The sequence below is a fragment of the Macrosteles quadrilineatus genome, unplaced genomic scaffold, assembly GCF_028750875.1.
Source record: "Macrosteles quadrilineatus isolate MER2022 unplaced genomic scaffold, UCM_ALF_1.0 Scaffold_5__1_contigs__length_97177068, whole genome shotgun sequence".
In the NCBI taxonomy this organism is placed as follows: domain Eukaryota; kingdom Metazoa; phylum Arthropoda; class Insecta; order Hemiptera; family Cicadellidae; genus Macrosteles; species Macrosteles quadrilineatus.
In genome coordinates this window covers 15,613,404-15,638,586 of record NW_026542598.1, presented here as the reverse complement: position 1 = coordinate 15,638,586, position 25,183 = coordinate 15,613,404, and the positions used below count along the sequence as shown (strand labels likewise).

At 35.2% G+C, this 25,183-nt stretch overlaps 1 protein-coding gene across 6 annotated transcripts in view; it reads right to left on the bottom strand.

The window, feature by feature from the left end:
* LOC128993899 (disco-interacting protein 2-like) overlaps positions 1-25,183 on the bottom strand; it is a 131,346-nt gene that overhangs the window by 52,671 nt on the left and 53,492 nt on the right. For 3 of the 6 annotated variants that reach the window (XM_054417983.1, XM_054417984.1, XM_054417985.1), the window contains exon 3: positions 4,563-4,661. The exons of 1 other annotated variant lie outside the window; for it this stretch is intronic. In XM_054417983.1, the coding sequence (XP_054273958.1) occupies positions 4,563-4,661 (99 nt within the window). Of the gene's footprint in view, positions 1-4,562; positions 4,662-15,068; positions 15,150-25,183 lie in introns of all 6 variants that reach the window. 2 more of the 6 variants (XM_054417986.1, XM_054417988.1) reach the window with 1 other exon arrangement.

Here is a 25,183-nt window from a genome sequence, read left to right as displayed (position 1 = left end):
GACGGTAAGTACATAGACTCGCGGTAAGTAAATAATGAGCGGCAAGTGGTTTTGTGACTGTTCATTTGGCTAACCAAAGAAACTCTATAATGAACTCTAATGAGCTTCTTTTATAAAATTCATGACATAAATGTATCCACCAGTAACAACGGTTTTAATATACAAATACTATTTTTATATGAGCATAAATTGTATATGAGGAATACTAAAAGTGTAGAGAGTAGCCAATGTTAACAGTAGATTAATTCTTCCTTCCTGTATTTTTCGAGAAATATTCACCACCCAAAATTAATTTCACGTTCACAAACTTGTTATCCGAGCAGTTTGAGAGTTACAACCTCCGTCTCTAAGAATGTTGTCTACTCAAGGATCCGGAAACGGCCCAAACTGTCAGCGGTTTAGTTTAATTAATTTACAGCCGTTCCTAGAACTCCCTTCACTTTTAACGAGGCGGTTTTGAGTTCTTAGGAAAGGAGTCAAAGTTGTTTGAACAGATCGAAATAACGTGTGTTTGTTTAAAACGTACATATAAAGGATCAATTATCAAATTTTGTTTAGATCAAATTTCGTAGTAAATGAATAATTCGAGCGCCTGCAATATTGCATTGAAACTTCAAATATCTTGGGATGTCAATAAACTAAATGCATGGTACATAATGAAACCAAAACTAAGATGGGAGAAAACTATTCGCCAATGAAGCAAATTAATGTATATTCTATTGCACTAATTTAAACGATAATTTAACATCTTAAATTTAGGATTTTAATTTTTAACTTCCCGTACTTTATACATAATTTAATTTTACAATAATGTAGTGAAAAACAAGATGCTTGTTGTATACGATCGAATAATGATGTTACATGATGTTATGCATGACTGTAAGGGTTACCGTACATATATTATTTCCTGTGTAGAGAATAGATGGCCTGACAGGTTTTCGTGAGGGTCCAATTTATTGGGGTGGTTTTATCGTTATTGCAAACGAACATGGGATTTCTTATGTTATTTACTAACATTATTAAGTGATAAAATAAAATAAGATTTATTAGAAATATTATTATTATTAGAAATACAAAATGTATCAAACACTACGCGAAATCCTTACTGAATATATAGTTTCTTAAGAGAAAAGCAAGTAATATCATTTAAACTTCAATGTAGACCTACAGCAGCTAAGTCCCCAATCACGACGCCAGTGGCGGTCCACGAAGAACAACACAGAGAAAGTAAAATCAGCTGGAGGCGTGCGTCTTCCCAGGAGAATGGTCTGATAAATCAGCTGATCGCTAGGCTCGGACACTAACCACTGAGTTGTAACTTCCTCCGCCTCGAGACATCATCCTCTCAACGAGCATCGGGCGATGCAGGGAAAGGTCGATATGCATCACTACACGGACTAGGGAGTGAGATCAACGTACCTGTCACAGTTCAAACTATCAAAGTACCAAAAAGGGAGGTGGCAGCAGCCCTATCTGTGAGTGGTCAAGCACTGTGAGTAGTCCATTCAAGCATGCTATTTTTTTATAAATAATTGGTATTGATAAGATGTCTATTTCAGTATCCAGAATAATAATTTATTACTTTATTATGATAAAGTTAGTTTTTTAAAGCTCTAAATTATAGTAGTACTAAGAATGACAACGTGTTGCAGTTGAAATAAACAATAACAACATAATATGAAGAATAACTCCTTTTTAAAGTAATTTTGAATAAACTAACTCTCCCAGTCATTTTAGAGTTCTCTCTTATTTAAAATTTTTTGAGGTTTGGAGTACGTTCAAACTATAATATAAAATGAAAAGTGTATACGAATTAACTAGATGCTACACAATCAATATAGCTGTCAATATTCTATCCATACCTATGTACCCGCATACATTGAAAGGAAATGTAAGGCGAAGTAGAGTATAGCCATGATATTGGCTGGCAAAGCCTTCGTGCTATTTCTACCCAACAGTAAACCGCTTTTAATTACATTTCTCGACAGAGGTTCAAACTTTCTAAACCCTACTCTAAAATTGTGTAGTGCTACCACAATATCAGGCGTAACAACAATCACAAATGCGTTTACATATGATTTTAAAATGATAAAATCTTGTAATCTAAATAGTTATTACAAACCACGTTGTTTATTTTTGACTAAATCAATTACTAAACAAAGAGTGTCGTAAAAAAAATCTTTCATGTAAATATTGTATAAGGAATATTTTCAAAGTATTCCAGGAGAATCAACAGGAAAACACGAACTCAAGTATCACGTAGCCTTCGTTTAAGCACGTTCAGCTTACGAAGGGAGCGACGTGGAATTTTATAAAGTGGAATTTTTATAGAGCAGTATTTTACTATGTAACTGTATAAGATATCTTAGTAAACAAGCAAATGAAACATAAAACATTTATTTAGCTAGTTTACATAGGCTGATTAAACCTATGTTTTGATAGCCCAGCACACTTAAATATCACATAAACATAGTTGGTACGTTAAAGATAACAAAATAAGTACGTCAACAAAACTGTTCAAATTCTTAAGCGGTTTAATCCAATGCAACAAAGCAACGCAAAAACAGCTGATTCGTAACATCAGCTGGTTAATTTGTTAAGTGGAGAGAGAGTAAAACAGCTGATACCGCGTAACAGCACTTTTCCGTTGAGTGGGAAATTACATTGTTAAAACAGCATGATTAAAATTCGTTCAGTGTATTTCAACTGAATCGAAATTGCCTGTAGTATACAGTCATTTAGTAATAAAAAAACCATCGAGGTTATTGTAAAATCTATAAAAAAAATACTAAACGAAATTGCAGTACAAGTAAAGTAATTAAGTATTTTAATTCCGACTGGTATTTGCCTAATGATCATTATTTAATGTATAAGATATCACCAACCTTAAACTTGAAGCAATAAGAAAGTTATCCCTGTTGAATGAGAAACTACATTTACACTTGGAATTTTTTACTAGAACTAACAGTATAAAATTCCAAAAAGATTTTGCAAATTATCGTACGTACCAAAAATGTGACAGATAAATTCAAGTTTTAAGTTTAGGTTAAACATGTGAGGTAAAATTCAACTCAATGCAATTAAAAGTACGTGGATGAAATATCCCACACAGAAGCCAGCTAAGAAGCTTAACAAACTGCAGAATATTACTAATCTTTATTGAGAATGTTAAAATAAACTCGGAGCTAAGTAGGATATTTCTGCACCCTTTACAAAAACATGTAACACCCACCCAACGCTGGCACTGCTGATCTTTTGACAATTTAAGTTTTCTTTGATTGTTATTTGATATTTGAGGCTTGTTCCTTAATATTCCTGTTTCGACTTGAAAATGAAATACTGGTAAAAATCTTCGTACCCGATAGTGATTAGAAGAATTTTAGTCAAACACCGGTAAACTTATTTATTTATTTTAACGATATAGCATTAAATGATAGTATTGGATGTGTCTTTTCTTTTCTCAATTTTTCATCCTTATCAAATGAGGACAATTTTATGGTTTTTTTCCCGGTAACGCTTTAACAAATTTATATTTTCTCTTTAATCAAAGATATTTTACTTCAATATCAAATAGAAAGAATTGTTCCTTAACGTCCTCAGCGTTAAGAACAAAAGAGTAAAAATTGAATTTATACATTAAAGTGTATAATTTGTATATAAGTTAAAAGCTTGAAAGTTGTATAACCTAATATAAGTGTATTTCCATATGTACCATTTTTAGTTGTTGATACTGTACTTCGATCATTGATGTGACTTGAAATGTGTTATATTTTACAGTGAAACGTTCTATTTTCAGTTTTACTTGACTGAAAAGTCAATAGATACGACGACATAAATCAGTAATTGAAAGCAGAACACTCCGCCGGTTGCTTAGTTAAAATACGTACATTTTAATTCAACTGGTTACATTTTTTACATATAAATGGGATACTTGGTCAAAGGTTACTTTATTGATCTTCTTGTGGGCTTCACTAACCTTAATTTGTTAATCCAGGACTCGTCAAAATGTAACACAACGAAGACACTATCACACAACATACACGCTCATAAAAAATCGTTCTTGGATTTACTCCGACGTTTCGCGGGACCAAAAATAACGTCCCGCTTCCTCGGGCTCCGGCTTTTTCTCGCGGACACGAGCTGAACGCCTAATCACGATTCGTTAGACGTTAGTCCTAGGAGTCGTGGTTACGCGTTCAGCTCGTGTACGCGAGAAAAATAAAGTTTTAATTCCCCGATGAAGCGGGACGTTATTTTTGGTCCCGCGAAACGTCGGAGTAAATCCAAAAGGACGATTTTTTATGTGCGTGTATGTTGTGTGATAGTGTCTTCGTTGTGTTACATTTTGACGAGTCCTGGATTAACAAATTAAGATGAGTGAAGCCCACAAGCTGATCAATATAATAAACCTCCCCTAAAAACATGTCTTAAAATACAAAGGTTACTTTCGTACTAAAATTTACAATAAAATTATACTGGCACATGTATTTGGCGGCATTACCGTATTCAAGCGTTGGTGTAGTCTAGTACTGTACCTAGTTTGTATAGTCAATGTGTGTTACCTGAGTGGTATCTACTCTCGTTGCGAGTGAGGCGTCTGTTGCCACGACGTCTGGCCCTGGTGTTGGGGCTGTAGTGAGAGTGACTCTGGCTGCTGCGTGCTGTCAACATTACACATCTCATCACTTACCTTACACTCTTACACACACTGGCCTGTCTGCGGACCTGTCAGTACACCTCCACTGGCTAGCAACGATCCTCGACATCAAACAAAACTCTACTGGCTGAACAGAAGATATACCTGTCTCATACCTACTTCAACAAAAAACCTTGATTAAACGATTATACAACTCTGTCTCATACCTACTTCAACACAAAACTTGATGAACGGATGATACAACTCTGTCTCATACCTACTTCAACACAAACCCTTGCTGAACAGAAGATAGAACTCTCTCTCATACCTACTTCAACACAAAAAATTTGATGAAAAGATGGTAAAACTCTGTCTCATACCTACTTCAACACAAAACTTGATGAACAGATGATACAACTCTGTCTTATACCTACTTCAACACAAACATTGATGAACAGATGGTAAAACTGTGTCTCATACCTTCTTCAACACAAAACCTTTCTGAACAGAAGATAAAACTCTGTCTCATACCTACTTCAACACAAACCCTTGATGAACGGATGATACAACTCTGTCTCATACCTACTTCAACACAAAACTTGATTAACAGAAGATACAACTCTGTCTCATACCTACTTCAACACAAAACCTTAATGAACAGATGATAAAACTCTGTCTTATACCTACTTCAACACAAAACCTTGCTAAACAGATGATACAGCTTTTTCTCATACCTACTTCAACACAAAACCTTGCTGAACAGATGGTAAAACTCTGTCTTATACCTACTTCAACACAAAACTTGATGAACAGATGATATATCTCTGTCTCATACCTACTTCAACACAAAACTTGATGAACAGATGATATATCTCTGTCTCATACCTACTTCAACACAAAACCTTGCTGAACAAAACTCTGTATCATACCTTCTCCACACACTAACCTTACAGCACAACCAGAAGATTGTTCCTATTCAGCTTGGAGTCACCGTCTCTATTGGTTAACACGTTGATCATCAATTAGTGGCTTCTGTATTTGGCCTGCCAATAATTTACTCGATCCTTGAAACTTCACCGATTCGTATACGGTTTCATACCTGAGAAAAATCCTATTTTGTCCTGTGACGAGATATCATACAACCAAATAACCAACTAAATGTTTTAAAAACTGTGTACAATCAAAAACCCCTAAAACTGGACTGTCATATTACTTGCATTGGAAAATCTATACATTATTTGAATATGAGGAAGACCAATCAACGATGGATTTAATCACTACATATTGATATGGTGATAGATTGAAGACCCACCAAGTACAATATTGACCATTGAAAGAGTTGAAAATACTTCAATTGTAATTTGCTTAAGTCGTAATTTTATTCTCTAAAGTTAGACTTTACCATGAAGGAAGAACTAAGTCTTTTTAGGGAAAGCTATGTAATCCCATCAAATTTTATTGGATGTGCTTGGGACCGAACCTGTGCTTCTCTCATCGAAGTCCGAGGCAGACTAGCAAAACCACCGTAATGATCCTTGGTAATCTCAAGGTTGTGCGTCTTATAAAAATGGACCAACAACACACTTAAAATAGGTTTAATTTATTTTCAACACGACCGAAAATACAAAGTAACACGTAGTACAAACAAGTTTATTTTCGAAAACCAATTTCGGAGATCGCTCGAATGTAATTTGTACAACTGACGATCAGAGTTACAAGTTTCTTTGATGTGACTTTGAACGGTGGGGTTCCAAAGAGCAATAAAGAAGAACGTACCTCCACTGATGTGAGGTGGGAAACCTTCTGAGAACACGTGTATTTTATATATTATTATGTTTACACGAAACTATAAAAATTTTCTATTTTCTGTGTATGGTCAATGATATTATTTAACAAACATATATATATATATATATATATATATATATATATATATATATATAAGAGTAGTCAGTTAAAATTCGTGACATTCTTAATTAGCTAAAAAGGTTTTACAGAAGGTTACGAACAATCTTAAATAATATCAAATAACGAATTTAATATACAGAATCCTTCAAATAATTTTCGTTTGCGAATACTATTTGTGGTTCAAATACAAACTAAATAATTTCATGTGTGTTTCTGTTAAGGGAGGTCTTCAATACAGAGTCTGACATCCTGAAATAACAGAACTTTATTTTTATATCATGAATGAACTTACGTGCTAGAGTGATCTCCGGACCACAAGTTCAAAATATTTATATGTACAGTGTGATTGAAAAGTCCCGGAACGGTTTAATATTTAAAAAATAATAATGCAGATAGAGCTAAAATACTTGGTACAAAGTTACAGGGCATAAAACTCTATTTTAACACATATTCAGTGACTCAATAACTCTTCAGGGGGACGTCCCACAAGGAGTCAGAAGAAAATCTTAAAAGGAAGCATAAGTCAATATGCACATCAAATTAGAGGTCTTTTTTAGTAGAATACAATGCCGCAAACCGCACTTCAAAAGGTTGATCCTTGCGCAAAATGAGAGTTGTTCAAAGATTAATTTAATTTACATTGCTATTATACGCTTTCTTCTCAGGGGGCATAGCCCTAGGAATCGGAAAAAAATTGTTAACGTAACAATAGGTCGATATGCACATCAAATTAAAGATCTTCACTTTTAGATTACGATGCCGTAAATTCAAGCTCAAAAGAATGCCTGAGTAAAAAATGGCAGTCGTTCAAAGATTCAAAATGGCGGATTCAAGAAATCTTTGAACATCTGCCATTTTGTGCAGGATCAACCTTTTGAAGTGCGGTTTGCGGCATTGTATTCTACTAAAAAAGGCCTTTAATTTGATGTGCATATTGACCTATGCTTCCTTTTAAGATTTTCTTCTGACTCCTTGTGGGACGTCCCCCTGAAGAGTTATTGAGTCACTGAATATGTGTTAAAATAGAGTTTTATGCCCTGTAACTTTGTACTACGTATTTTAGCTCTATCTGCATTATTTTTTTTAATATTTAACCGTTCCGGGACTTTTCAATCACACTGTATAACATTTCCAACGGTGACCTTTGATCCAAGGGCTCCGACATTCAAAAAAAATTTGCTAGACAAACGATTCTCGAAATAAAAGTGTAAAACCAGCAAAATCACATGGAAATGATAATTTGCTTTTTGGAAAATATATATTTGCAAACTGCTTAAACAACCCAGAAACCCGCTTGGCTGAAACGAACTTAGGTTACACCGCTTTCTTCATTGGTTTAACACCGAATTCGCTTTTGCGACGTCTTATTGCGTTTCAACTCGTAACGGGATTGCATATTCAAAATGCATTACTGATTTACCTCCGCAACGATTTGAACCCGTTATTATGATTTTTGCTGACAAAAGTGTAAAACTTCCAAAGGGATACTGAAACAGACCCACATAGACTATAAAATTTCAAAAGTAATATTTTATGCTTTTCAAGCCACTTAATGAATAAAAAAATTTCAAAGGTAAAGTGTAAATCTTGATCGAAAGTACCGTATATGTTATAACACTTGTCATTGATACCTTCTAATGGATTTACTGTGTTTGGAGTCGATGGTAAAAAACATCAATTTGTAACAGCTATAAATATTAGTTTATAGGTGTAATCGAGGTGTAAAACTCCAGTTGCTGACTTAATTTTGCCCTTAATCTATCCCAATCTAAGTTATAAGTTAATTAAGAATATAATCTTTCCTTAAATTAAATTCTTTCAGTCAAGAGGAAAATCGTCAAAACAAGTGCCGTGTACTTTCACGCACCATTAGTAAAATAGTTCGAGTGTCACATGGAAAATAAATCTTGAGAACTGAAATCATTTGTCCTGCGACAGACTTAAATCAAGAACGAGGGAGATTTCCATCTAAGCTGGAATGAGATTGGGCAAATGAGGTGTAAGATTATAATGGTCTGACGGACGGATTGTGGCGTTCTGGAGTTCTCATCTTTTAATAACGCGGCCCCAAAACTGACGAGAAGGGTTAGTCACTACTTGGTCGACAATCGGATTGAAAATATATCCCCACGCTTTTAACACTTTCCCAAGTGTCTCTAATTATATTTACAACATCTAAGCTACGTCGCATAGTTTTTCAATGTGGGCATTGAAAGGATTTGACCCCACCCTAATGCTCATTATATCCGTGCAGGCATTTACTTTTAAAATACTAATAATCAATGGTGCTCATTACAAAATCTTCATAGACAATCGTTTTTTTATATAGCTCAAACTAAACATTAACTATTTAGTGAATGAGACCAAATTCGAACGTCGGAAAAGGGTTTTATATAAATAAGCTTAAGTTTGGAAAAGCATTATAAAACCCAAAAATTTTGCTTTGAAGTAATCTCGGACATTTTATATAAAATAAACAATGCTTATCATTATCAAAAAAAAATTATTACAATCTATCCCAGTATTATTTTTCCTACTCTTTGCTTTTTCAGATTTCTCACAGAAGTAAACTAGGAAACATTCGTCAAAGACGGCGGGCGTTGCGAGGAGAGAATCCATCCAGGAAGACAGCCGCCGTTTGTAAGCCTTCTTGAAGAGGAAACATTGTCGTGCGAAAAACTTTCTGAAATATGTTCTTTAAGATATAGAAAATATTCAGGTGTATGCCCGCAAACTATACATTTGGTTTTAGTTTAACATAAAACTGAGCTACTATTAGTTTCCGAATAAAGAGATGATGATATATAATCATTATACAGGGTGGCTAAAAAGTAACATGCACCCCCACTTAACTTTTCAACCATTTGAGATATTTGAAATCGGTTTGCGGCAACCTTCTTAGATATGAGGGGCTACAATAATTATTGTCAATTTAAAAAAAATTGCCCTAAGGGGTAGCGGGGGTAGGGGGTAGCTCAAAATTTTCAAACGACAAGTATAGTCGAGTTTGGTATCATTTTACAGGTCTTGACGAAACATAAACATTGACATAAAGAAAACCAAAATCGGCTTACTAATAACAAAATGGCGCCCTAAAACGTTTCAAATCGAAATAACCATCTAAATAACCATGAGGGTGGCAAAAAAATTAACTTGCACCCTCTTTAACTTTGTTACTATTTGAGATATTTGAAATCGGTTTGCGTCAACTTGTTTGAATATGAAGGGCTACAATAATTATGGTCAGTTTTGAAAATTTTGCCCTTAGGGGTAGCTGGGGTAGGTTGTAGTTCAAAATTTTCAAATAGCAAGTATAGTCGAGTTTGGTATCATTTTACAGGTCTTGACAAAACATAACAAATAACATAAAGAAAAAGAAATCGGACCATTAATAACAAAATGGCCGCTAAAAATGATTGAGACAATGGTTATTTAAAGTAATTTTGAACTTGAAAAGTTATCGGGGTGTGTGTGAGTTAAGTGTTTGCCCGGGGTAATTAAAGAGCAGACAGTGAGAAAGAAGCTATATCTGTACACTACGACACTTGGCTGGTGGCTAAGACCATTGACTTTATATATAAAGTCAATGATAATACCATGGAATGAAAACATGTCAAATCTTATGAGATTTGGTAACCATTTTGTAGCATTTTAATCAACAATACAAGCTAATTGAGAATCTTCAGCTATTTTTAATACTATAAATCATTGTGTTACGTCATCGTAAAAAAATGGATTCAGCACTAACGTATGATTCAGCTTTCAGCTACAGGAAGCATATGTTGCTGAAGCTATACACTTTTAGTATGAAACTACAATTATTCAACGACATATATATATATATCATAGTTATCATAGTCGGCCGGTAAACTTAATGTAAATCCAAAGATTCGCGATCTTTTCTCAGAATTTCTAAAAAATTATGTTTTGCTTCTCCATTACTAAGAAAAGTAATTTAATTTAAGCTCTTAACGCCATTAAGAGGAAAGTCCCAAGCTTAATATTCAGTGTACGTTTTTCTAACAGGTTTTTACTGACTATGAACTAAATTTCACAAAACTGATATATCCTCCTCAGACCCATAGGAAAACTGAGAATTTTATTTTTGTAATTTTTGTGTATATTTAAAGGAAATAAATAAAGTAAACAAGAAAAAATTTTTTTGGAATTTTTTTTTTTATTAGAAATGTACAAAACAGCATGTAACCTATTGGTTACATCGGAACTCGACCAAACTCATTTTTTTACACACGTAAATCTTTAACTTAGGAACCTGGTCATTATAACTCATGAAACAGTTTAAAACAGTTCCTATTAGAATTTAGACATAAGAAAACATTGCAGGTGCTGCATTTAATGCGACATTTAGGACTGTCACATCCTGGGAACCGACATCTAGAAGGCTTCACATCTGGAGGAATTTCCGGTAGATGCTGAACCTTGCTCTTCCGGACAGCATCTGTTGGCAAAGGAGTTTTCCTTCCCGAGGAAGAGGTTAGAGGCTGTGGATCATCCTCAATCTCCTCATCGTCCACTGGTTCTTCAGTTTCTGACGCCAGCAGGTGTTGAGCCACATCAAAACGAAAGTCGAAAAAATCAAACCTGTCTCTTCGAGGAGTTCCAGCTTGTTGATCGGCTCTTCTTCTCTCAATCCACCCAGCTGCCAGAGAGAAATCAATCAGATGGCTAATTAGCCTAGTGGTCCATTTTTTCGTCCTAGCAGCAATTCTATAATAGGATATCATCCTATCTAGAAGGTCGACGCCACCCATGCATTCATTGTATTTCTTTATTATGTAAGGTCTTTCGACTTGTACATACCTTTTTTCCTTCTTGCACCACCGTCGACAAACATCTTTTGGCTCGCAGCCATGTATGCTCGATGTCAATAGCACCGGTTTGTTGTCGAACCATTTGACGATGGCTATTTGTCCATCATCTCGAACTATTTGGCACATATAGCCTCGACCACCTCCCCTCACCTCAGCGTCAGAGTACATTTCTCTGTTTTCTGGCATTCTGTCATTTATAAGTGTGCCAGTACCTTGAAAACCCCTGATGTGAAGTTCATCAAGTAGTTGTATAGAGGTAAAATACCTGTCCATAAAAATTGAAGTACCTTGCGGAAGATTCTTTGACAGCCTTACAATAATTTTACCCCCTATATCTAAACCAGGATAGTTCAGTTCAGTTTCGTGCAAAATACTATCTCCTTTGCCCTCGTATAGGAAAAAATCCAGTGGCAGCCCGTCTGGAGCACATACAACCAAGTTTTTTAGGCCCCAGGGGTTAGGTTTTCCTTTTATGTGCTGCCTCATTTGTGTGTGACCCCAGAAAGGCACCATTTGCTCATCCATCGATACCTCGTTGGGTCGAGGGTTCAACAAACAGCTAGCTCTGACACTGTCAATTACTGGAGACACTTTCCAATACTTGTTTCTTGCCTTTTCTTCATCGCTTACGTTAGTGTAATCACGACACCTTATGTGATTTCTTATAAGAAAGTACTTATTTCTCGGCATGGCATCACTAATTTGCGGAATCCTTGTTCGAGAGGCCCAGTACATCTTTATCCTGGGATATTTCAAGTACGACATCATTATTGTGATACCAAAGAACTTCTTCATGTCTGTAGTTGTGATTTGTATTTCTTTACCAGTGGAAGAAATTATATTTTCATTAGTTGCTGTAGCAATTTGACATAGTATATCATCAGGTATGTACTTTTGAAAAAGATCTAATGGCGACGACATGTTATATTCAGGATTATGGCCTCCAAAATAAGGTGCAGGTGGCAAAGGGTAAAAGTTGTTGCTTACCTCCCATTTACCATTAGTTGGCAACGGTTCCATTGCCCTCAACGTTTGTTCACGTGGGTTTGGTCGAATTGACTTACGACGCTCTGCTCTTGGTTTTTTTGTCTTAGTGGGTAGGCCTACCTTAGCCCGTTTCCGACTGGAAACTCTAGATGGTGCTGGGCATCTTTTAGATTTATTCAAATTTTCACCAGAAGGCCCAGGGACTGGCCCTACAGATTGAGTCGGTTGAAAACACAGAGGTGTGTTACCTTCATTGGTTGGTGTTACCTCGGTTGGTGTCAAACCATCAGCTTCGTCAACATGAGGTTGTTCCACGATGACTTCATCAGGTTCGTCAACAGCTTCTTCAAGAAGGTCTTGGTCCTCTTCAATTCCAAGTAAGATATCGATTCTCGGAGGTGCAGAAACTTCAATTGATCTTCCATCATCGTCGTCTGATAGGTCTTCGACGTCTGTTAGCTCGCTAAAGTCGTAGTTGTCGCAAAACTCCTCTAAAACCCCTGTAAAATAAAAATATATTACTAATAGGATAAAAGCATACACATAAACAAACACACACACACACTCACACACACAAAAATCAGACATAACACATGACAAAAATCCATAATAATAATATTACATGTAAAGATGCCCGAAACATAGAGTTCCAACGTAACCAATCGGTTACAACAAACTTTCAGGGCCATTACTGCTGACTAAATAAATATTTATTCTTTGTTTGACAGTTCCTATTTCACAACCATATGTTTAAGATTATTGTAATTTTTGTTGAAAGATTTACACATACTAAAAACAATAATAATAATTTACTTACTTTGAGTAGAACTGGGATAAGCCTGAAACTCGCGATCCGCCATCTTTCATTCTGTAAAATGAACTGAAGATGATGAAATAATGAAATATAAAAATTCCCAGTATGTGCTGCAACCTAGCGGAGACAGCGGGAACTACTTGCAGTCATCTAACTCTAACAGAACATTGTACAGATTTCGCTAAATATTGTAACCTATAGGTTACGTGGGAACTGAGGAGGATAACAACAAAATTTCTTTTATGAGTTATATTGGATAGCAAAATATTCGCATTACAACATTAAACCATTCCCCTAGAATAAATACTGTGAAATAAACTGAAAACATTGAATTCCAAACAAAATACTTTCCCAATCTCGGAACAAACAACTCTAACTATGAATCAAATCAGTTGTTTTCCACGAATCAAATCTCATTGCTGAGTGAGGTCGGTGAAAACACGGACAGGAGATTGTGTTCCTATTCAGCTTGAATTTACCTGATTTCAATTATTTGATACTATTTTAACATCGCATAGATATGCTGTTTTAGTGTTGCATGTATACAAATTTTACCTCCAGTATGCAAGATTTGCTTTACAACAGAAATCAATTTTATTTACTTAGTTTTCATGGGATAAGCACCAACTGATTGTAAAGTTGTGTCCGCTGTTTATGTTTTTATTTATATATTTTTAGCTAAACACAATTATCTAATATACACTGTTATCCACTTCAAAAATATACGGTAACTGAACTTGAGTAACGCAATGACGACCACCTAGGTATTATTTTTCGCATTTTAGAATCTCATAGATTTTAACCTATCGATAACAAATTGATGGCTTGTATCAGTTATATTCATAGTGAGGATAGTTTATAATTCCTAATGTCTAACATTACAAGTTTAAATAGTTGTTTGCCGTACGTAGAAGATAGTTAAATACAATAATAATGTAAAGCAGAAAATGTATTATATTAATTGATGTTCTATTCGATTAATAGAACAGCAATTAATATCATAATTTTTTCAAGTATACTTTTAAAATAGCACTAACAGGTGACTATAAGCGACCATGCGGCATTGTAAATGATTAAAGCAAAGCATTATTTACATCCACAAGCTTACAATTCACCAAACATGCAACAAGATAAATTAACATGCTGCATACTATAATGAATCAGTTAATTTACATATCGATTCTTACCTGCTTACCCAAAAATACCCTGGCATTATATTTTTAGACCGAGTGTGATAGTTTTAAATTTGCAAAGTGAACTGATATTATTTTTTATTTTAAACTAAACATTGAGAATTGAACGTAGTCCGGAAGAAGTAACAATCCATTTGCAAAACGGAGTGTTTTTTCAAACAGATATGCAATTTAGTAGTAAGTAATCTGCAATGAAACTAAAGTTCATAAATCCAATACGATTATTCGTAAGACAGATTTTTATACATTACTACCACGGTAGAATTCCATTTATACACAAAATACTTGTATTCCAATTAATTTATAGTTAGTCAAGTACCTTCACTGGCTTTGTTTGAAGTGTGTGCACACTTGGAAAATTAAAGAATCCATTCTGTAACCAGCTCATAAACCTATTGACAAGTTTGCAACTAGTTCATGTAAATGAAATGGCTACTATGGTATCTGAAACTCAATTTTGTCAGTAAATAGGTTCCTAAGGTCCACACGATTCATTGGAAGTCTCTCGAAAACATCTTCCATTAATTTACATACGTGATTCAAACTTTACCATCATGGCAATTCCGAATACGTTTACAACAATTTAACCTTGAAGACGACTCTTGGTTTAACCCACTGTTCCTGAGATCGTTGTCTAAGCTATACACTATCACTAAGTTACAACATAGAGTGTGGGGTGAGGGTGACATGCAGTGTACCTGAGTGATAGCGTTTCTCATTGTGTGTGACGCGGCGTTGCGTACGACGCGTGCGAGGCTGCTGGCGTCCCGACGTCGGCGCTACAACACACCATACACACCGGGGTTAGTCTCTCAGCACACCCGACACCGTACCATACACACCTTACCATACATACCACCATACCAGTGTACACACAAGGGGAACCAACGTACAAACGTCATGGTGAAAGATGGGGAACTTTTACAATACAGTAACTACAATAGTCCAACAATTAACGTTAAAAGACAAACCAACATTTACATAGACTGATTCTTCATTCATTAAGTACAAAATGTATTGCCATTTGATCACAGTAATAGATTTATTTTCAGAATGAAAACCACCAAGAAAACATAAATACTAGTACATACACAAACAAAACTAGTAACGCCCATTTAGATTGAGTCAACATGTTAAAACATTTTCCGTAACATAATACTTAGGATTGAAAATGGTTTGCATTTTCTGACAGTTAAGTGAAGAAGAGAGCAGTGACGTAAAGTACAAGGTCTTATTGGTGCAGCTGTTCGTTTAGATCCAATGGCGTCACCAAACTCATGTTTGCCACTGCTCTTGTTGAGAAATAGTTTTTTATTTACGTTATAAATTACAAAAGTACACTTTTAATTCAAAACCTCAACGTTTGTCTTGGTTAACGAAGTTAAGTGATTGTTATAAAAAACTGAATGTATACATAGTTAGTACTATAATAGCCAAAGGCACTATATTATATCATTGGTAGATACCACAATATCTTGCTGTTAATATTCCACTACCATCGTTATAAGCTACATTAAAAATATACAAACCATATCCAAGCGTATACCCTTAACCAAAACAGCAAAGCTTTTGACAAGAGATATTATATGAACAAATTGCTTGTTTAGCACAGAGGAGCTAGTAACGAGCTTCAACTATGTTGTGCAACAATAAAGCGTAATAATATTACTCAAATTACTTTGTATGTGTAGATGTTTTATCATTGAATCCAGCTTAGTTTTACTATTACAATAATTATTTTTTATCACTAGATTATATCAGTTTAAACAATGATGAAAGCAGTTTATAGAATTGAACTACCGGTTAACATTTAGAATAAACCATCTGTTTCAAAAACCCACTATGTTTAACATTTACAAGCATTGTGCTGAACTATAAACAGTATCGAAATAAGAAGCAGGTCAGTGGCTCGGAGTTTACAATAACGGCAAAGTTATGACCGGCGTCTGGTGAATCGGTTACGCTACAAAGAATCACTATTTTGATTCCCGCGTGGGTTTGTTTGCACGCCTGCACGGCCCGACCACGAATGTTTACAACATCATCGACCTAGATAATAATGTTACACTTCAATGTTGACATGTACTATGGTGGGAGTAGGCCATCGATGTATAATAACTCCCGATGTAGAGTATTATACATCGATGGTGTAGGCTGGACTCTACACGCCTGTTGGATTTGACTTGCCATCTCTATAGTTGAATAGATACAACTTCCGTATCGGTGTGGTGGGGCTATCTGACGTTCAAGTAAGAGGGAGAACTGCCAGGTTGTCTACCAGACCAATAAGAGCGAGGAGAGCCTGACGCGGTTTCCATAGCAACAGGCGCTGTTGCCATATCGCTCAGCAACTCCTCGCACGCACGCACATGTGCAGTTCCTCCAGTGTTGTTATGATAGATGACAGTGACTACTTCGAGTAAAACAGTATACTGTCCGCGAGAGTTCAGTCTCCTAAGCTCCAAAACAAACATTTTGATGTTGGAATAGTATATTCTATCACTAGAGCCTCAAAAGCCACTTTTTGCTCGTGTGCTGAACTATATTCTTCATCATGTTGCCTCATCAAACATAGCTAGAAAATAAAATAATGATTATGTAGAGATAACCTATCAAAACTACTCCCAGCTTGTTTTCAATATAGTAATATTGTGATAGTAATATTTATACATGTTTAAAGATTTAAGGCATAGTGATATTACTGCGCAAAAAAGATAAAATTACAAAATTGAGGTTTATGTCTAAAAAACAAAAACCGTGTGTAATACATTTTAAAGTGAAACCAATTAATCTTTTTTATGATTTTTTTCAATTATTTCTCAATTCCAAATATACTAAGAATTATAGTGCTTTATACATATTATTTCGCGAAATTTTGAGTTCATGCGTAACTTTTTCTTTTAAAAAGGAAAATATGTCCTTTGCCTGTTTGCTCAACTCAGCTATAGTTTTTACATAGGTAAGCAATGGACAAATCAAAACAGAACTCTGTAGGTGAAGACACGAGACTGCACCGAATCAAATGACGCGACCACCCACTCATCATAACAAAGATGATACGAGTAATGATGTTTACAACAGATGTTTACAGATATATACAGTATATGCCGAGGGCCAGAGGGCAGGAACTCTCAGTAGTGCCGTTGCGTTGTCTGCGTCCAGTGTTGTTGTCGTGAGTGGTTTTGGGAATTACATGGTGTAATATCGTGTTAAATCTGTTGTTTCATATTACGTTGTGTTATCATATTAATTCTGATGGAAAGAAGAGGAGGCGCTAGTGTTAATAAACGAGGGCGTCCTCGCGTTCGGCCAGTGAGACCATCACCTTACACCAAAGTTGGCCAGGGATCTGCTTTACGCAGCCAGTCACGGGAACTTGTGGTTAATGTACGGAATTTTTTTCAGCGAGAAAAGGATAACAGGGCTATTTTAATACCATTAGAGAGGGTAGTAGACAGATCCGCAGCAGCGTTAGGTCTAAATAAAAATACAGTCGTTGCAATATGCAAGGAGAAGGAAAAACTTATTAATGAGGTTGGTAATGCCACTACGACCTTACAGACACCTGGAAAAAGGAGAAAGAAACAGAAAACCGTCACTGCCATAGATGGTTTCCAACAGGATGCTATTCGCCGGCATATATACGATTATATTAGGAAAAAAGAGCACCCTACAATTAAAAAACTCTTGATTTCATTAAGGGACGCAAATTTATTTAGAGGCAGCAGTTTTTCTCTCAAGAGTGTTTTAGTTACTTTGGGGTTTGAGTATAAAAAGTTGAATCGGAGGAGAATTTTATTGGAACGAAATGATATTGTTGCTTGGCGTTGCCGGTTTCTGCGGGAGGTGAAAGATTTGAATTTCGATAAGATAGTGTGGTTAGACGAAACATGGGTGAATACCGGCCACACCCTCGCTCGAGGATGGACTGACGAGACAACTGAAGGTACGTTAGCAGCTCCTATTGGTAAAGGTAGTAGGTTGATATTGCTGCACGCTGGAACATCTGAAGGGTTTGTTCCTAACTGTTGTTTATTGTTTTCTTCAAAGAAAACCACAGACTACCACGAAGAAATGAACCATGATACATTTTTTAAATGGTTCACAGAATCACTTCTGCCTAACCTTTCAACTCCATCGGTTATTGTTATGGACAATGCCCCATACCATTCCAAGATTTTGGATAAGGCTCCAACACAAGCCAACAAAAAACAGAAATTCAGGAATGGCTCAGTGAGCACAACATACAGTTTGAGGAACATTTAAGAAAAGCAGAATTATTAGAACTAAGTGACAGGTATAAACCAACGACCCCCAAGTATTTAATAGATGAGATGGCCAAGGCCCAAGGACACAAGATCGTCAGGCTCCCACCTTACCATTGCCATTTCAATGCAATTGAAATGGTTTGGGCGCAAGTCAGGGGACACGTTGCTCGAAACAATAAAGCATTTAACCTAACTGAAATTAAAAGATTAACTGAAGAAGGCATTGGACAAGTGACAAGCGTAGAATGGACGGATATCGTAAGACATACAAAAAAAATAATTTTAGAAGCGTGGGCACAAGAGGGTCTCATTGAAACAGCAGTTGAAGAACTAATAATACACCTTAATAGAGATGACAGTGACAGTGAAAATAGTGACCTTGAGGATTTTTCTGATGAATACAGAGTGCAAACTGACGAAGGGACACAGGAAATATACGTCAACCAAACGTATGCTGATTACGGAGCAGATGATAGCGATGATGACTTCGATGGAATAAATCCACTGCCATCCACATCCACTAACGAAAACGTCCTAGACTTTTCACAATATTAGGTAAGCTTTATTTTGGAGCAATATGTGTGCATTTATTTCAGAAACAACTTTGTATTTAAGATTATTAAAACTTGAGGTATTATTTATTACTATTAGCACAGAAAACGTACTACTGGTAGTACGTTTTCTGTGCTATCAGTTTCTTCAGTCGTGGCCAACAAAGACATTTGTCCAGCTTGATCTTGATTTACTCGCAGGGTTGGTAAGTTGGGTTCGTAAGTCGTAATAGTAACGTTGCGTGCGTTTGCGTTGTTGACAAGTACGCTGGCGCGCATATTCTGTGTTGAAGTTAGTTGGGCAGTACCCGCTCACTGCAGTCGTAGGCCGTCCGCGACAACGCGGCAACACCGCAACAGTAGTCTCCCCACTGCTCGCTACCCCTCCACACCACGCCGATACTGAAGTTGTATCTATTCAAGTATAGAGGCAAACTGAACAGATTATTATCATTTACAGCACTTATTCTGTCATTCAAAATAAGACGTTTAACTAACAATAATTAGAATATTTCCCTCTGATTGTAACACATTCCACTCATTCGCACACCCTACACGATTCTCTATACGCGTATAATAATAACTGATTTGTTGGTGGTAAATAGTAATATGTATCTCTACGTAAAGAGACGGCATATAAATCATCGCCATAGAGTTTTAAAATAGATTTAACTCGACCCTTCTCTACACAAAAGCTACACACATTGAAGAGGATATCTAGTGAAGCGAGAGAATACCACAGCTGTCGACAACTAGTACTGGATAATATCATTGACTTTACACCATAGTACTAATGATTTAAACAATAAAGTAATGTTATTCATCATGATCTGTTGTACTGGACATTGAGATTAATCATTCGCCAACAACAGTAACTTTAATTACAGCAATTAGGAAGGATTCGATTTATTACTGCCATCGGTAATGGACTCAAGCGTTTCCATTGTTGTGAGTTTATATCTAATTACAGAATAAAGAAATACATCTCACTGTTTCGAATTCTTTCCCTTCTTTTGCAATCTTACTGAAAAGTTTTATTGTACTGAATTTTCTCATAACACTTTCGTAGTAAAAATTTGTCTAAATTTGTTTTATAAAATCCTGGTAGTATTTTAATTATCTAATGACACTGAAAGGTACAGTTTATAATAATTAATATATAAAAAGTTGCAGTTTCATTTGACAACTCTACAAAAATTGTTCTTCTAATTATTACCAAACATATTTAAAATGATACCAATTTATGATACAATTTGACTTCTTCAAAATAGATGGTTCACCTCGAGATAGGATGATAATTGTTTATTGTCACACTATGTAGATATATTGTTCTTAAAATGTCAAACTTTAGAGTAAATTGACTCTTAAATTTAACGGAATTCCAGATACAGTAGGTAGTGTTAATTTTTCACCCCAAATATTTTTGTTATCGTCGTCAATATCCAACATTTTTTGGACTGTTAAATAATGCAATTAAATGAAATGAACTTGAGATCTATAGTATTAAAAAATATATTTAACATTCAACATTAAATTAATTGATAATCAGTTTTCAATAAATAGTTTATCATTCTTATGCACGAATTGTTAAATCGAAATCATATATTTCGACTGATATAAACAATAGCCCTAGTAACTGTGTCAAGGCAGTTATGCTGACGGGGAGAATCAGCTGTTTAGCAATTCAAGGGGGTGGGGGTAGTTCGTGACCACGGGGGGGGGGGGGTTGGAGAAGATTTATCGTCAGTAATTTGTTGAGTCCGACTCAACGCCCCGAGCTGTTCAGTTGTTATGCCGTATTTGTTAATCATAGCCTGAATAATGCAAGAAGTTCTGCGCAAAGTTTTCAGGTCAAGGTTAAAGTCAAAAACAGAAATTAAAAGTTTCTTCGATTTCGATTTGAATATATTTAAGTTCACATGTCATATATGTCGATAATCTTAAATTGTAATACTAGGAATAAGAATTTTACAATACCCATGGTAAAGGAGGTTGGATAAACGAAAAATTTAGTTTTCACAACATTCCAGCTTATGAAATTACGACAAGGTTTCCTGTGTCAGGATTCCTGCGTTCCGTCTAAATCAGCTTTATAGAAACAAAAGAACGCGATTTGAATTCTAGAGACTATACAAATTGGGAAGATTTAGAAAAAGGTTCAAAAATGGCTTTTAAAAGCTCTTATTATTACAAATTACGTAAACATTTTTCATTGGGATGTTTCGAAGTTTGTTTATTATTTATTAGTATCAAAGTATTGCAGTATTAACATAAAATTATGTTTAGCTCCTCCTAAGGTTTACTCATTTAACTATTCCAATTCACGAACAATATTTCGAAACTTAATTACAAATAATAAGCCTTCACAACAAATTTTAAAAGTTAATCCCCAAAACCGCCCAATAAAGGACAAAGTAGTGTACCGGCGGAATCGACTAAATTAACTAGAGCTTTCCTAAAACTTTGAAACAAAAAGTTAAATTAAGTTTGGGAATAAAGTTGTGCCATTAGTAACTTGCGACGTCTAAGATAACGTAGCAGCGTAGACGTAAGATAAAATTGAATAATTTATAATAGATAAGATACTAGATACAGATACTATTATTAGATTAGATAAGATACTAACTTTACTCTCGTTTGTCATTGTGTGGCTTTTCGTGGGAGATGTCAAATACATAGATGTGTGTCCTTTTAACAAGATCTATCTCAGTTATATGATAGATGGATCTTCAACTGAGTCTTCATCAGTGGTAACTATATTGGAATTAAATCACATAAGAGCAATGTTAACTTTCTAAAAGAATTTCTAAAAAAAACTGTTGTGATAAAATAATGATTGAGGTGCTAAAATTAAGGATTAGTGGTCCTCAAGGGAGTGAGGATTTTAGTTTTGTAATTGTTCCTCCACTTAATAAGTTAATGCTCATTAATTAAGCCTTTAATTAAATAGTTTATTAAGAAAAGATAAAAACGAATATTTGAAATATAATATCCTCATTCCCTAGTCCTAATTACAAATTTTCAAAACAATATCTTTAAATAACACAGTCATGCATCTTCAAATGATGGTAGGTTCTGTCAAATTTAACGTTGCTCTTATGGGACTAAAACCCAATATGGCTACCACTGATGAAGACTCTTTAGGTACTCTGGACCCCCAAGTAAAATTTTGAAAATTTGGCATATCAAATTAACAAATAGTAATTAAAATGGCGGGATTTAACTCTGACCAAGTACTGCTAGTTATTAATGCATTCTTGTGCAGTTTTAATTGTAATGGACAATATTGCTTATGGATGTTAAAGCGAGCTATGACAGTGTATTTAAATTTATATGTAAACCTAAATTTAAATGTTTACATACACTTCTACATTCTCTACTTCTCGTTGAGAGAAGGGAGATATGCAGAGCAGACGAGAGCAATCAACCAAGTGGGAGTGGGAGCCGAGGAGCGGATATTTAGACGAGGAGGAGCCTACATAACGACTCATAAATAATGGTTTACTACACAACACACCGCACAACGCACATACGGCGCGGGGGCCTTGCATCATATTGTGTCTGGGAATACTACACTCCACACGAGATCATTGCACGATCTGCCGGTATCGTTATGTGTCTGAACGAAATGATCGTTACCACCAGTTCTTGGGAAGAGGTACCAAACTGAGAAGAGACGTAGAAATGTTGTGACTGGTGCATCGGAGAAAATGCCAACGCCGCGATCGAAACTTTAAAAGTAATCACGTCGACATCGTCATCATTTCCCGCAATCACGATGTTCTGGCGATAACAACGTGCAAATCAAACTAACAGACCACCGTTAAATGGATTAGCTATTAGCTTAGCAAAAATCAATAAAAAATCAGGTACTGTCAGCTATTGTTCAGAAACATAGATTTTCAGTTGATAACTTAAATTGCACAAGCGATTTAAGGACTTTACCCGGTTGTGATATTGCATGTACCACTTGCGTTTTTCGCGGTATTCCGGACGAAAGAGAGCGTTATGTAGTAAGAAAATTTAATATTATTAATTTATTTTCAGGGTGACAAAATTTGATTTGGGGTTGGATTTGCTAAGAATATCAACAAGCCAAGTTTTATACCTGTCAGAATTCCCTGACAGAAAGATCCTTCCATAGTTTCAAATTTACTTGCTCCCGATATCTGAATTTCAAACACATTACACCCTTCAAAAAATAGTGTATTTTTGTTTGTGTGCAATTAGTACCAGTTGCGAAACCCGGGCATCAATTTTGGCCAGGGATCACTGTTTACTCTAAAAAGTAGTATGCTTCAAACAAATCACTACTTTTTTAATCATATATTAAATTTGTAATATTTTAACATGACAGTTCAGTTGTTCAAAGAATACGAAATCCCTATAGCATTGTAGCAAACAAACTGTTATTTCCATTCAGTATTTAATTCATTTACCTCAAGCAGTACATGAATAAAAAATAAATACAAACTAAATCAATGAGCCTGGATCTACGAAACATAAATCATACAACTTAAATATACCAAAATGTTAATAAACGAACCAAAGGATTGAGAACCATGGATAAATCAATATTAAGACGAACTGAAACCAACAAAACCCAACAACGACCTGAGACAAATGAATGGATGGTTAGTAATACATAACTCAATGGAGCAATACTGACAGATCCAGACGGGCGGTAAATAGTAGTTAACAGACATACAGAACCATTAGTGACTATACCACATCACATATATCATACTACATGTTACACACGTCATCAAATCATCACAATCATACACACGTCATCATATCATCACCAAACCACATCCCCTGTGTTCAGACTATATTGTACTGTGTGTTTTGTTGTAGTGTGTTGTCTAGAGGCCTTTGAAGACGTTTAGATAACTATCATTGCATTACTAACAATAGTAACTTAAAAGTGTTCATATGCAAAATTTCAGCAACATGTTTCAATATAGACAATTTTAAAACACAGGAGGGATTAAATTTGTAATAAGCAGTAATGAATATTTTTATGAATAGCCTCTTTTGATGGCATGCCTTTGTAATGTTATATAAGTTTCGAATTCTTTCCTTGGGTTTGAATATTGTTCTTTCCAAGAACAATATAGGTTTGAGTTACATCTCTGTATTTACACGTTTTTAGTAATACATGAACTAAAATTGTAATCCTTAAAAATAGTTTTCAATCTGCAAACGTGTGTATAGACAAATCCTAAATCGATTATATACTATTATAAGGGAATTAAAATAATATTACAACCCTTTTACACATCTCGTCAGTGCTTTCGTGGAACTTTATTTAAGATTAAAGTACGTAAGTAACCATTTAAAAACATTTAGTAGGAAATACGTTACTTATGCCTTTACATTAAAGCAATCAATGGGAACTGAATCTACAGAATAATAAGCACTGGCATTTTTGTTCCACAACAAGGAAAGAACATTAATTATATTTATTTCTCAAAATAGATTCAAATAAATGCAGATTATTTTATTTTCAAAGCTTCATCATAACTCATTTTAGATTGCAAACATCTTTCGCTTTAGGCATGCCTTTCCTTCATTCCTGCAAAATGCATTCTCTTAATCAAATACTCAACGGCAAGTCTATTTCCTGGTAACACTAATGGGTTCTTCGTCAAAATCCTTGTTCAAGATCAAATAATAACCATAATTAAAAATGCATACTTCTTGGTTCCAAACGAAATTACGAATTAAGAGGACATTTTAATTCGTAACAAAATACTGGGTATAAGAAAAAACTACGTAAATAATTCATTCTAAATGTACACTTGCTTGCTTGGTGAATTCAGCAGTGGTGAATAATATGCAAGTGTAGTATGGAGAAGCCAAACGTTATTGCAACTTGTTTGCACAAAATAAAGAGAAAAGGAAAATCAGGATTGATCATGAACCACATGGGAACATTACTTGCTGCATGACACACTCCGGTCTCTACAGAGGTTTACAAACCAAACCACA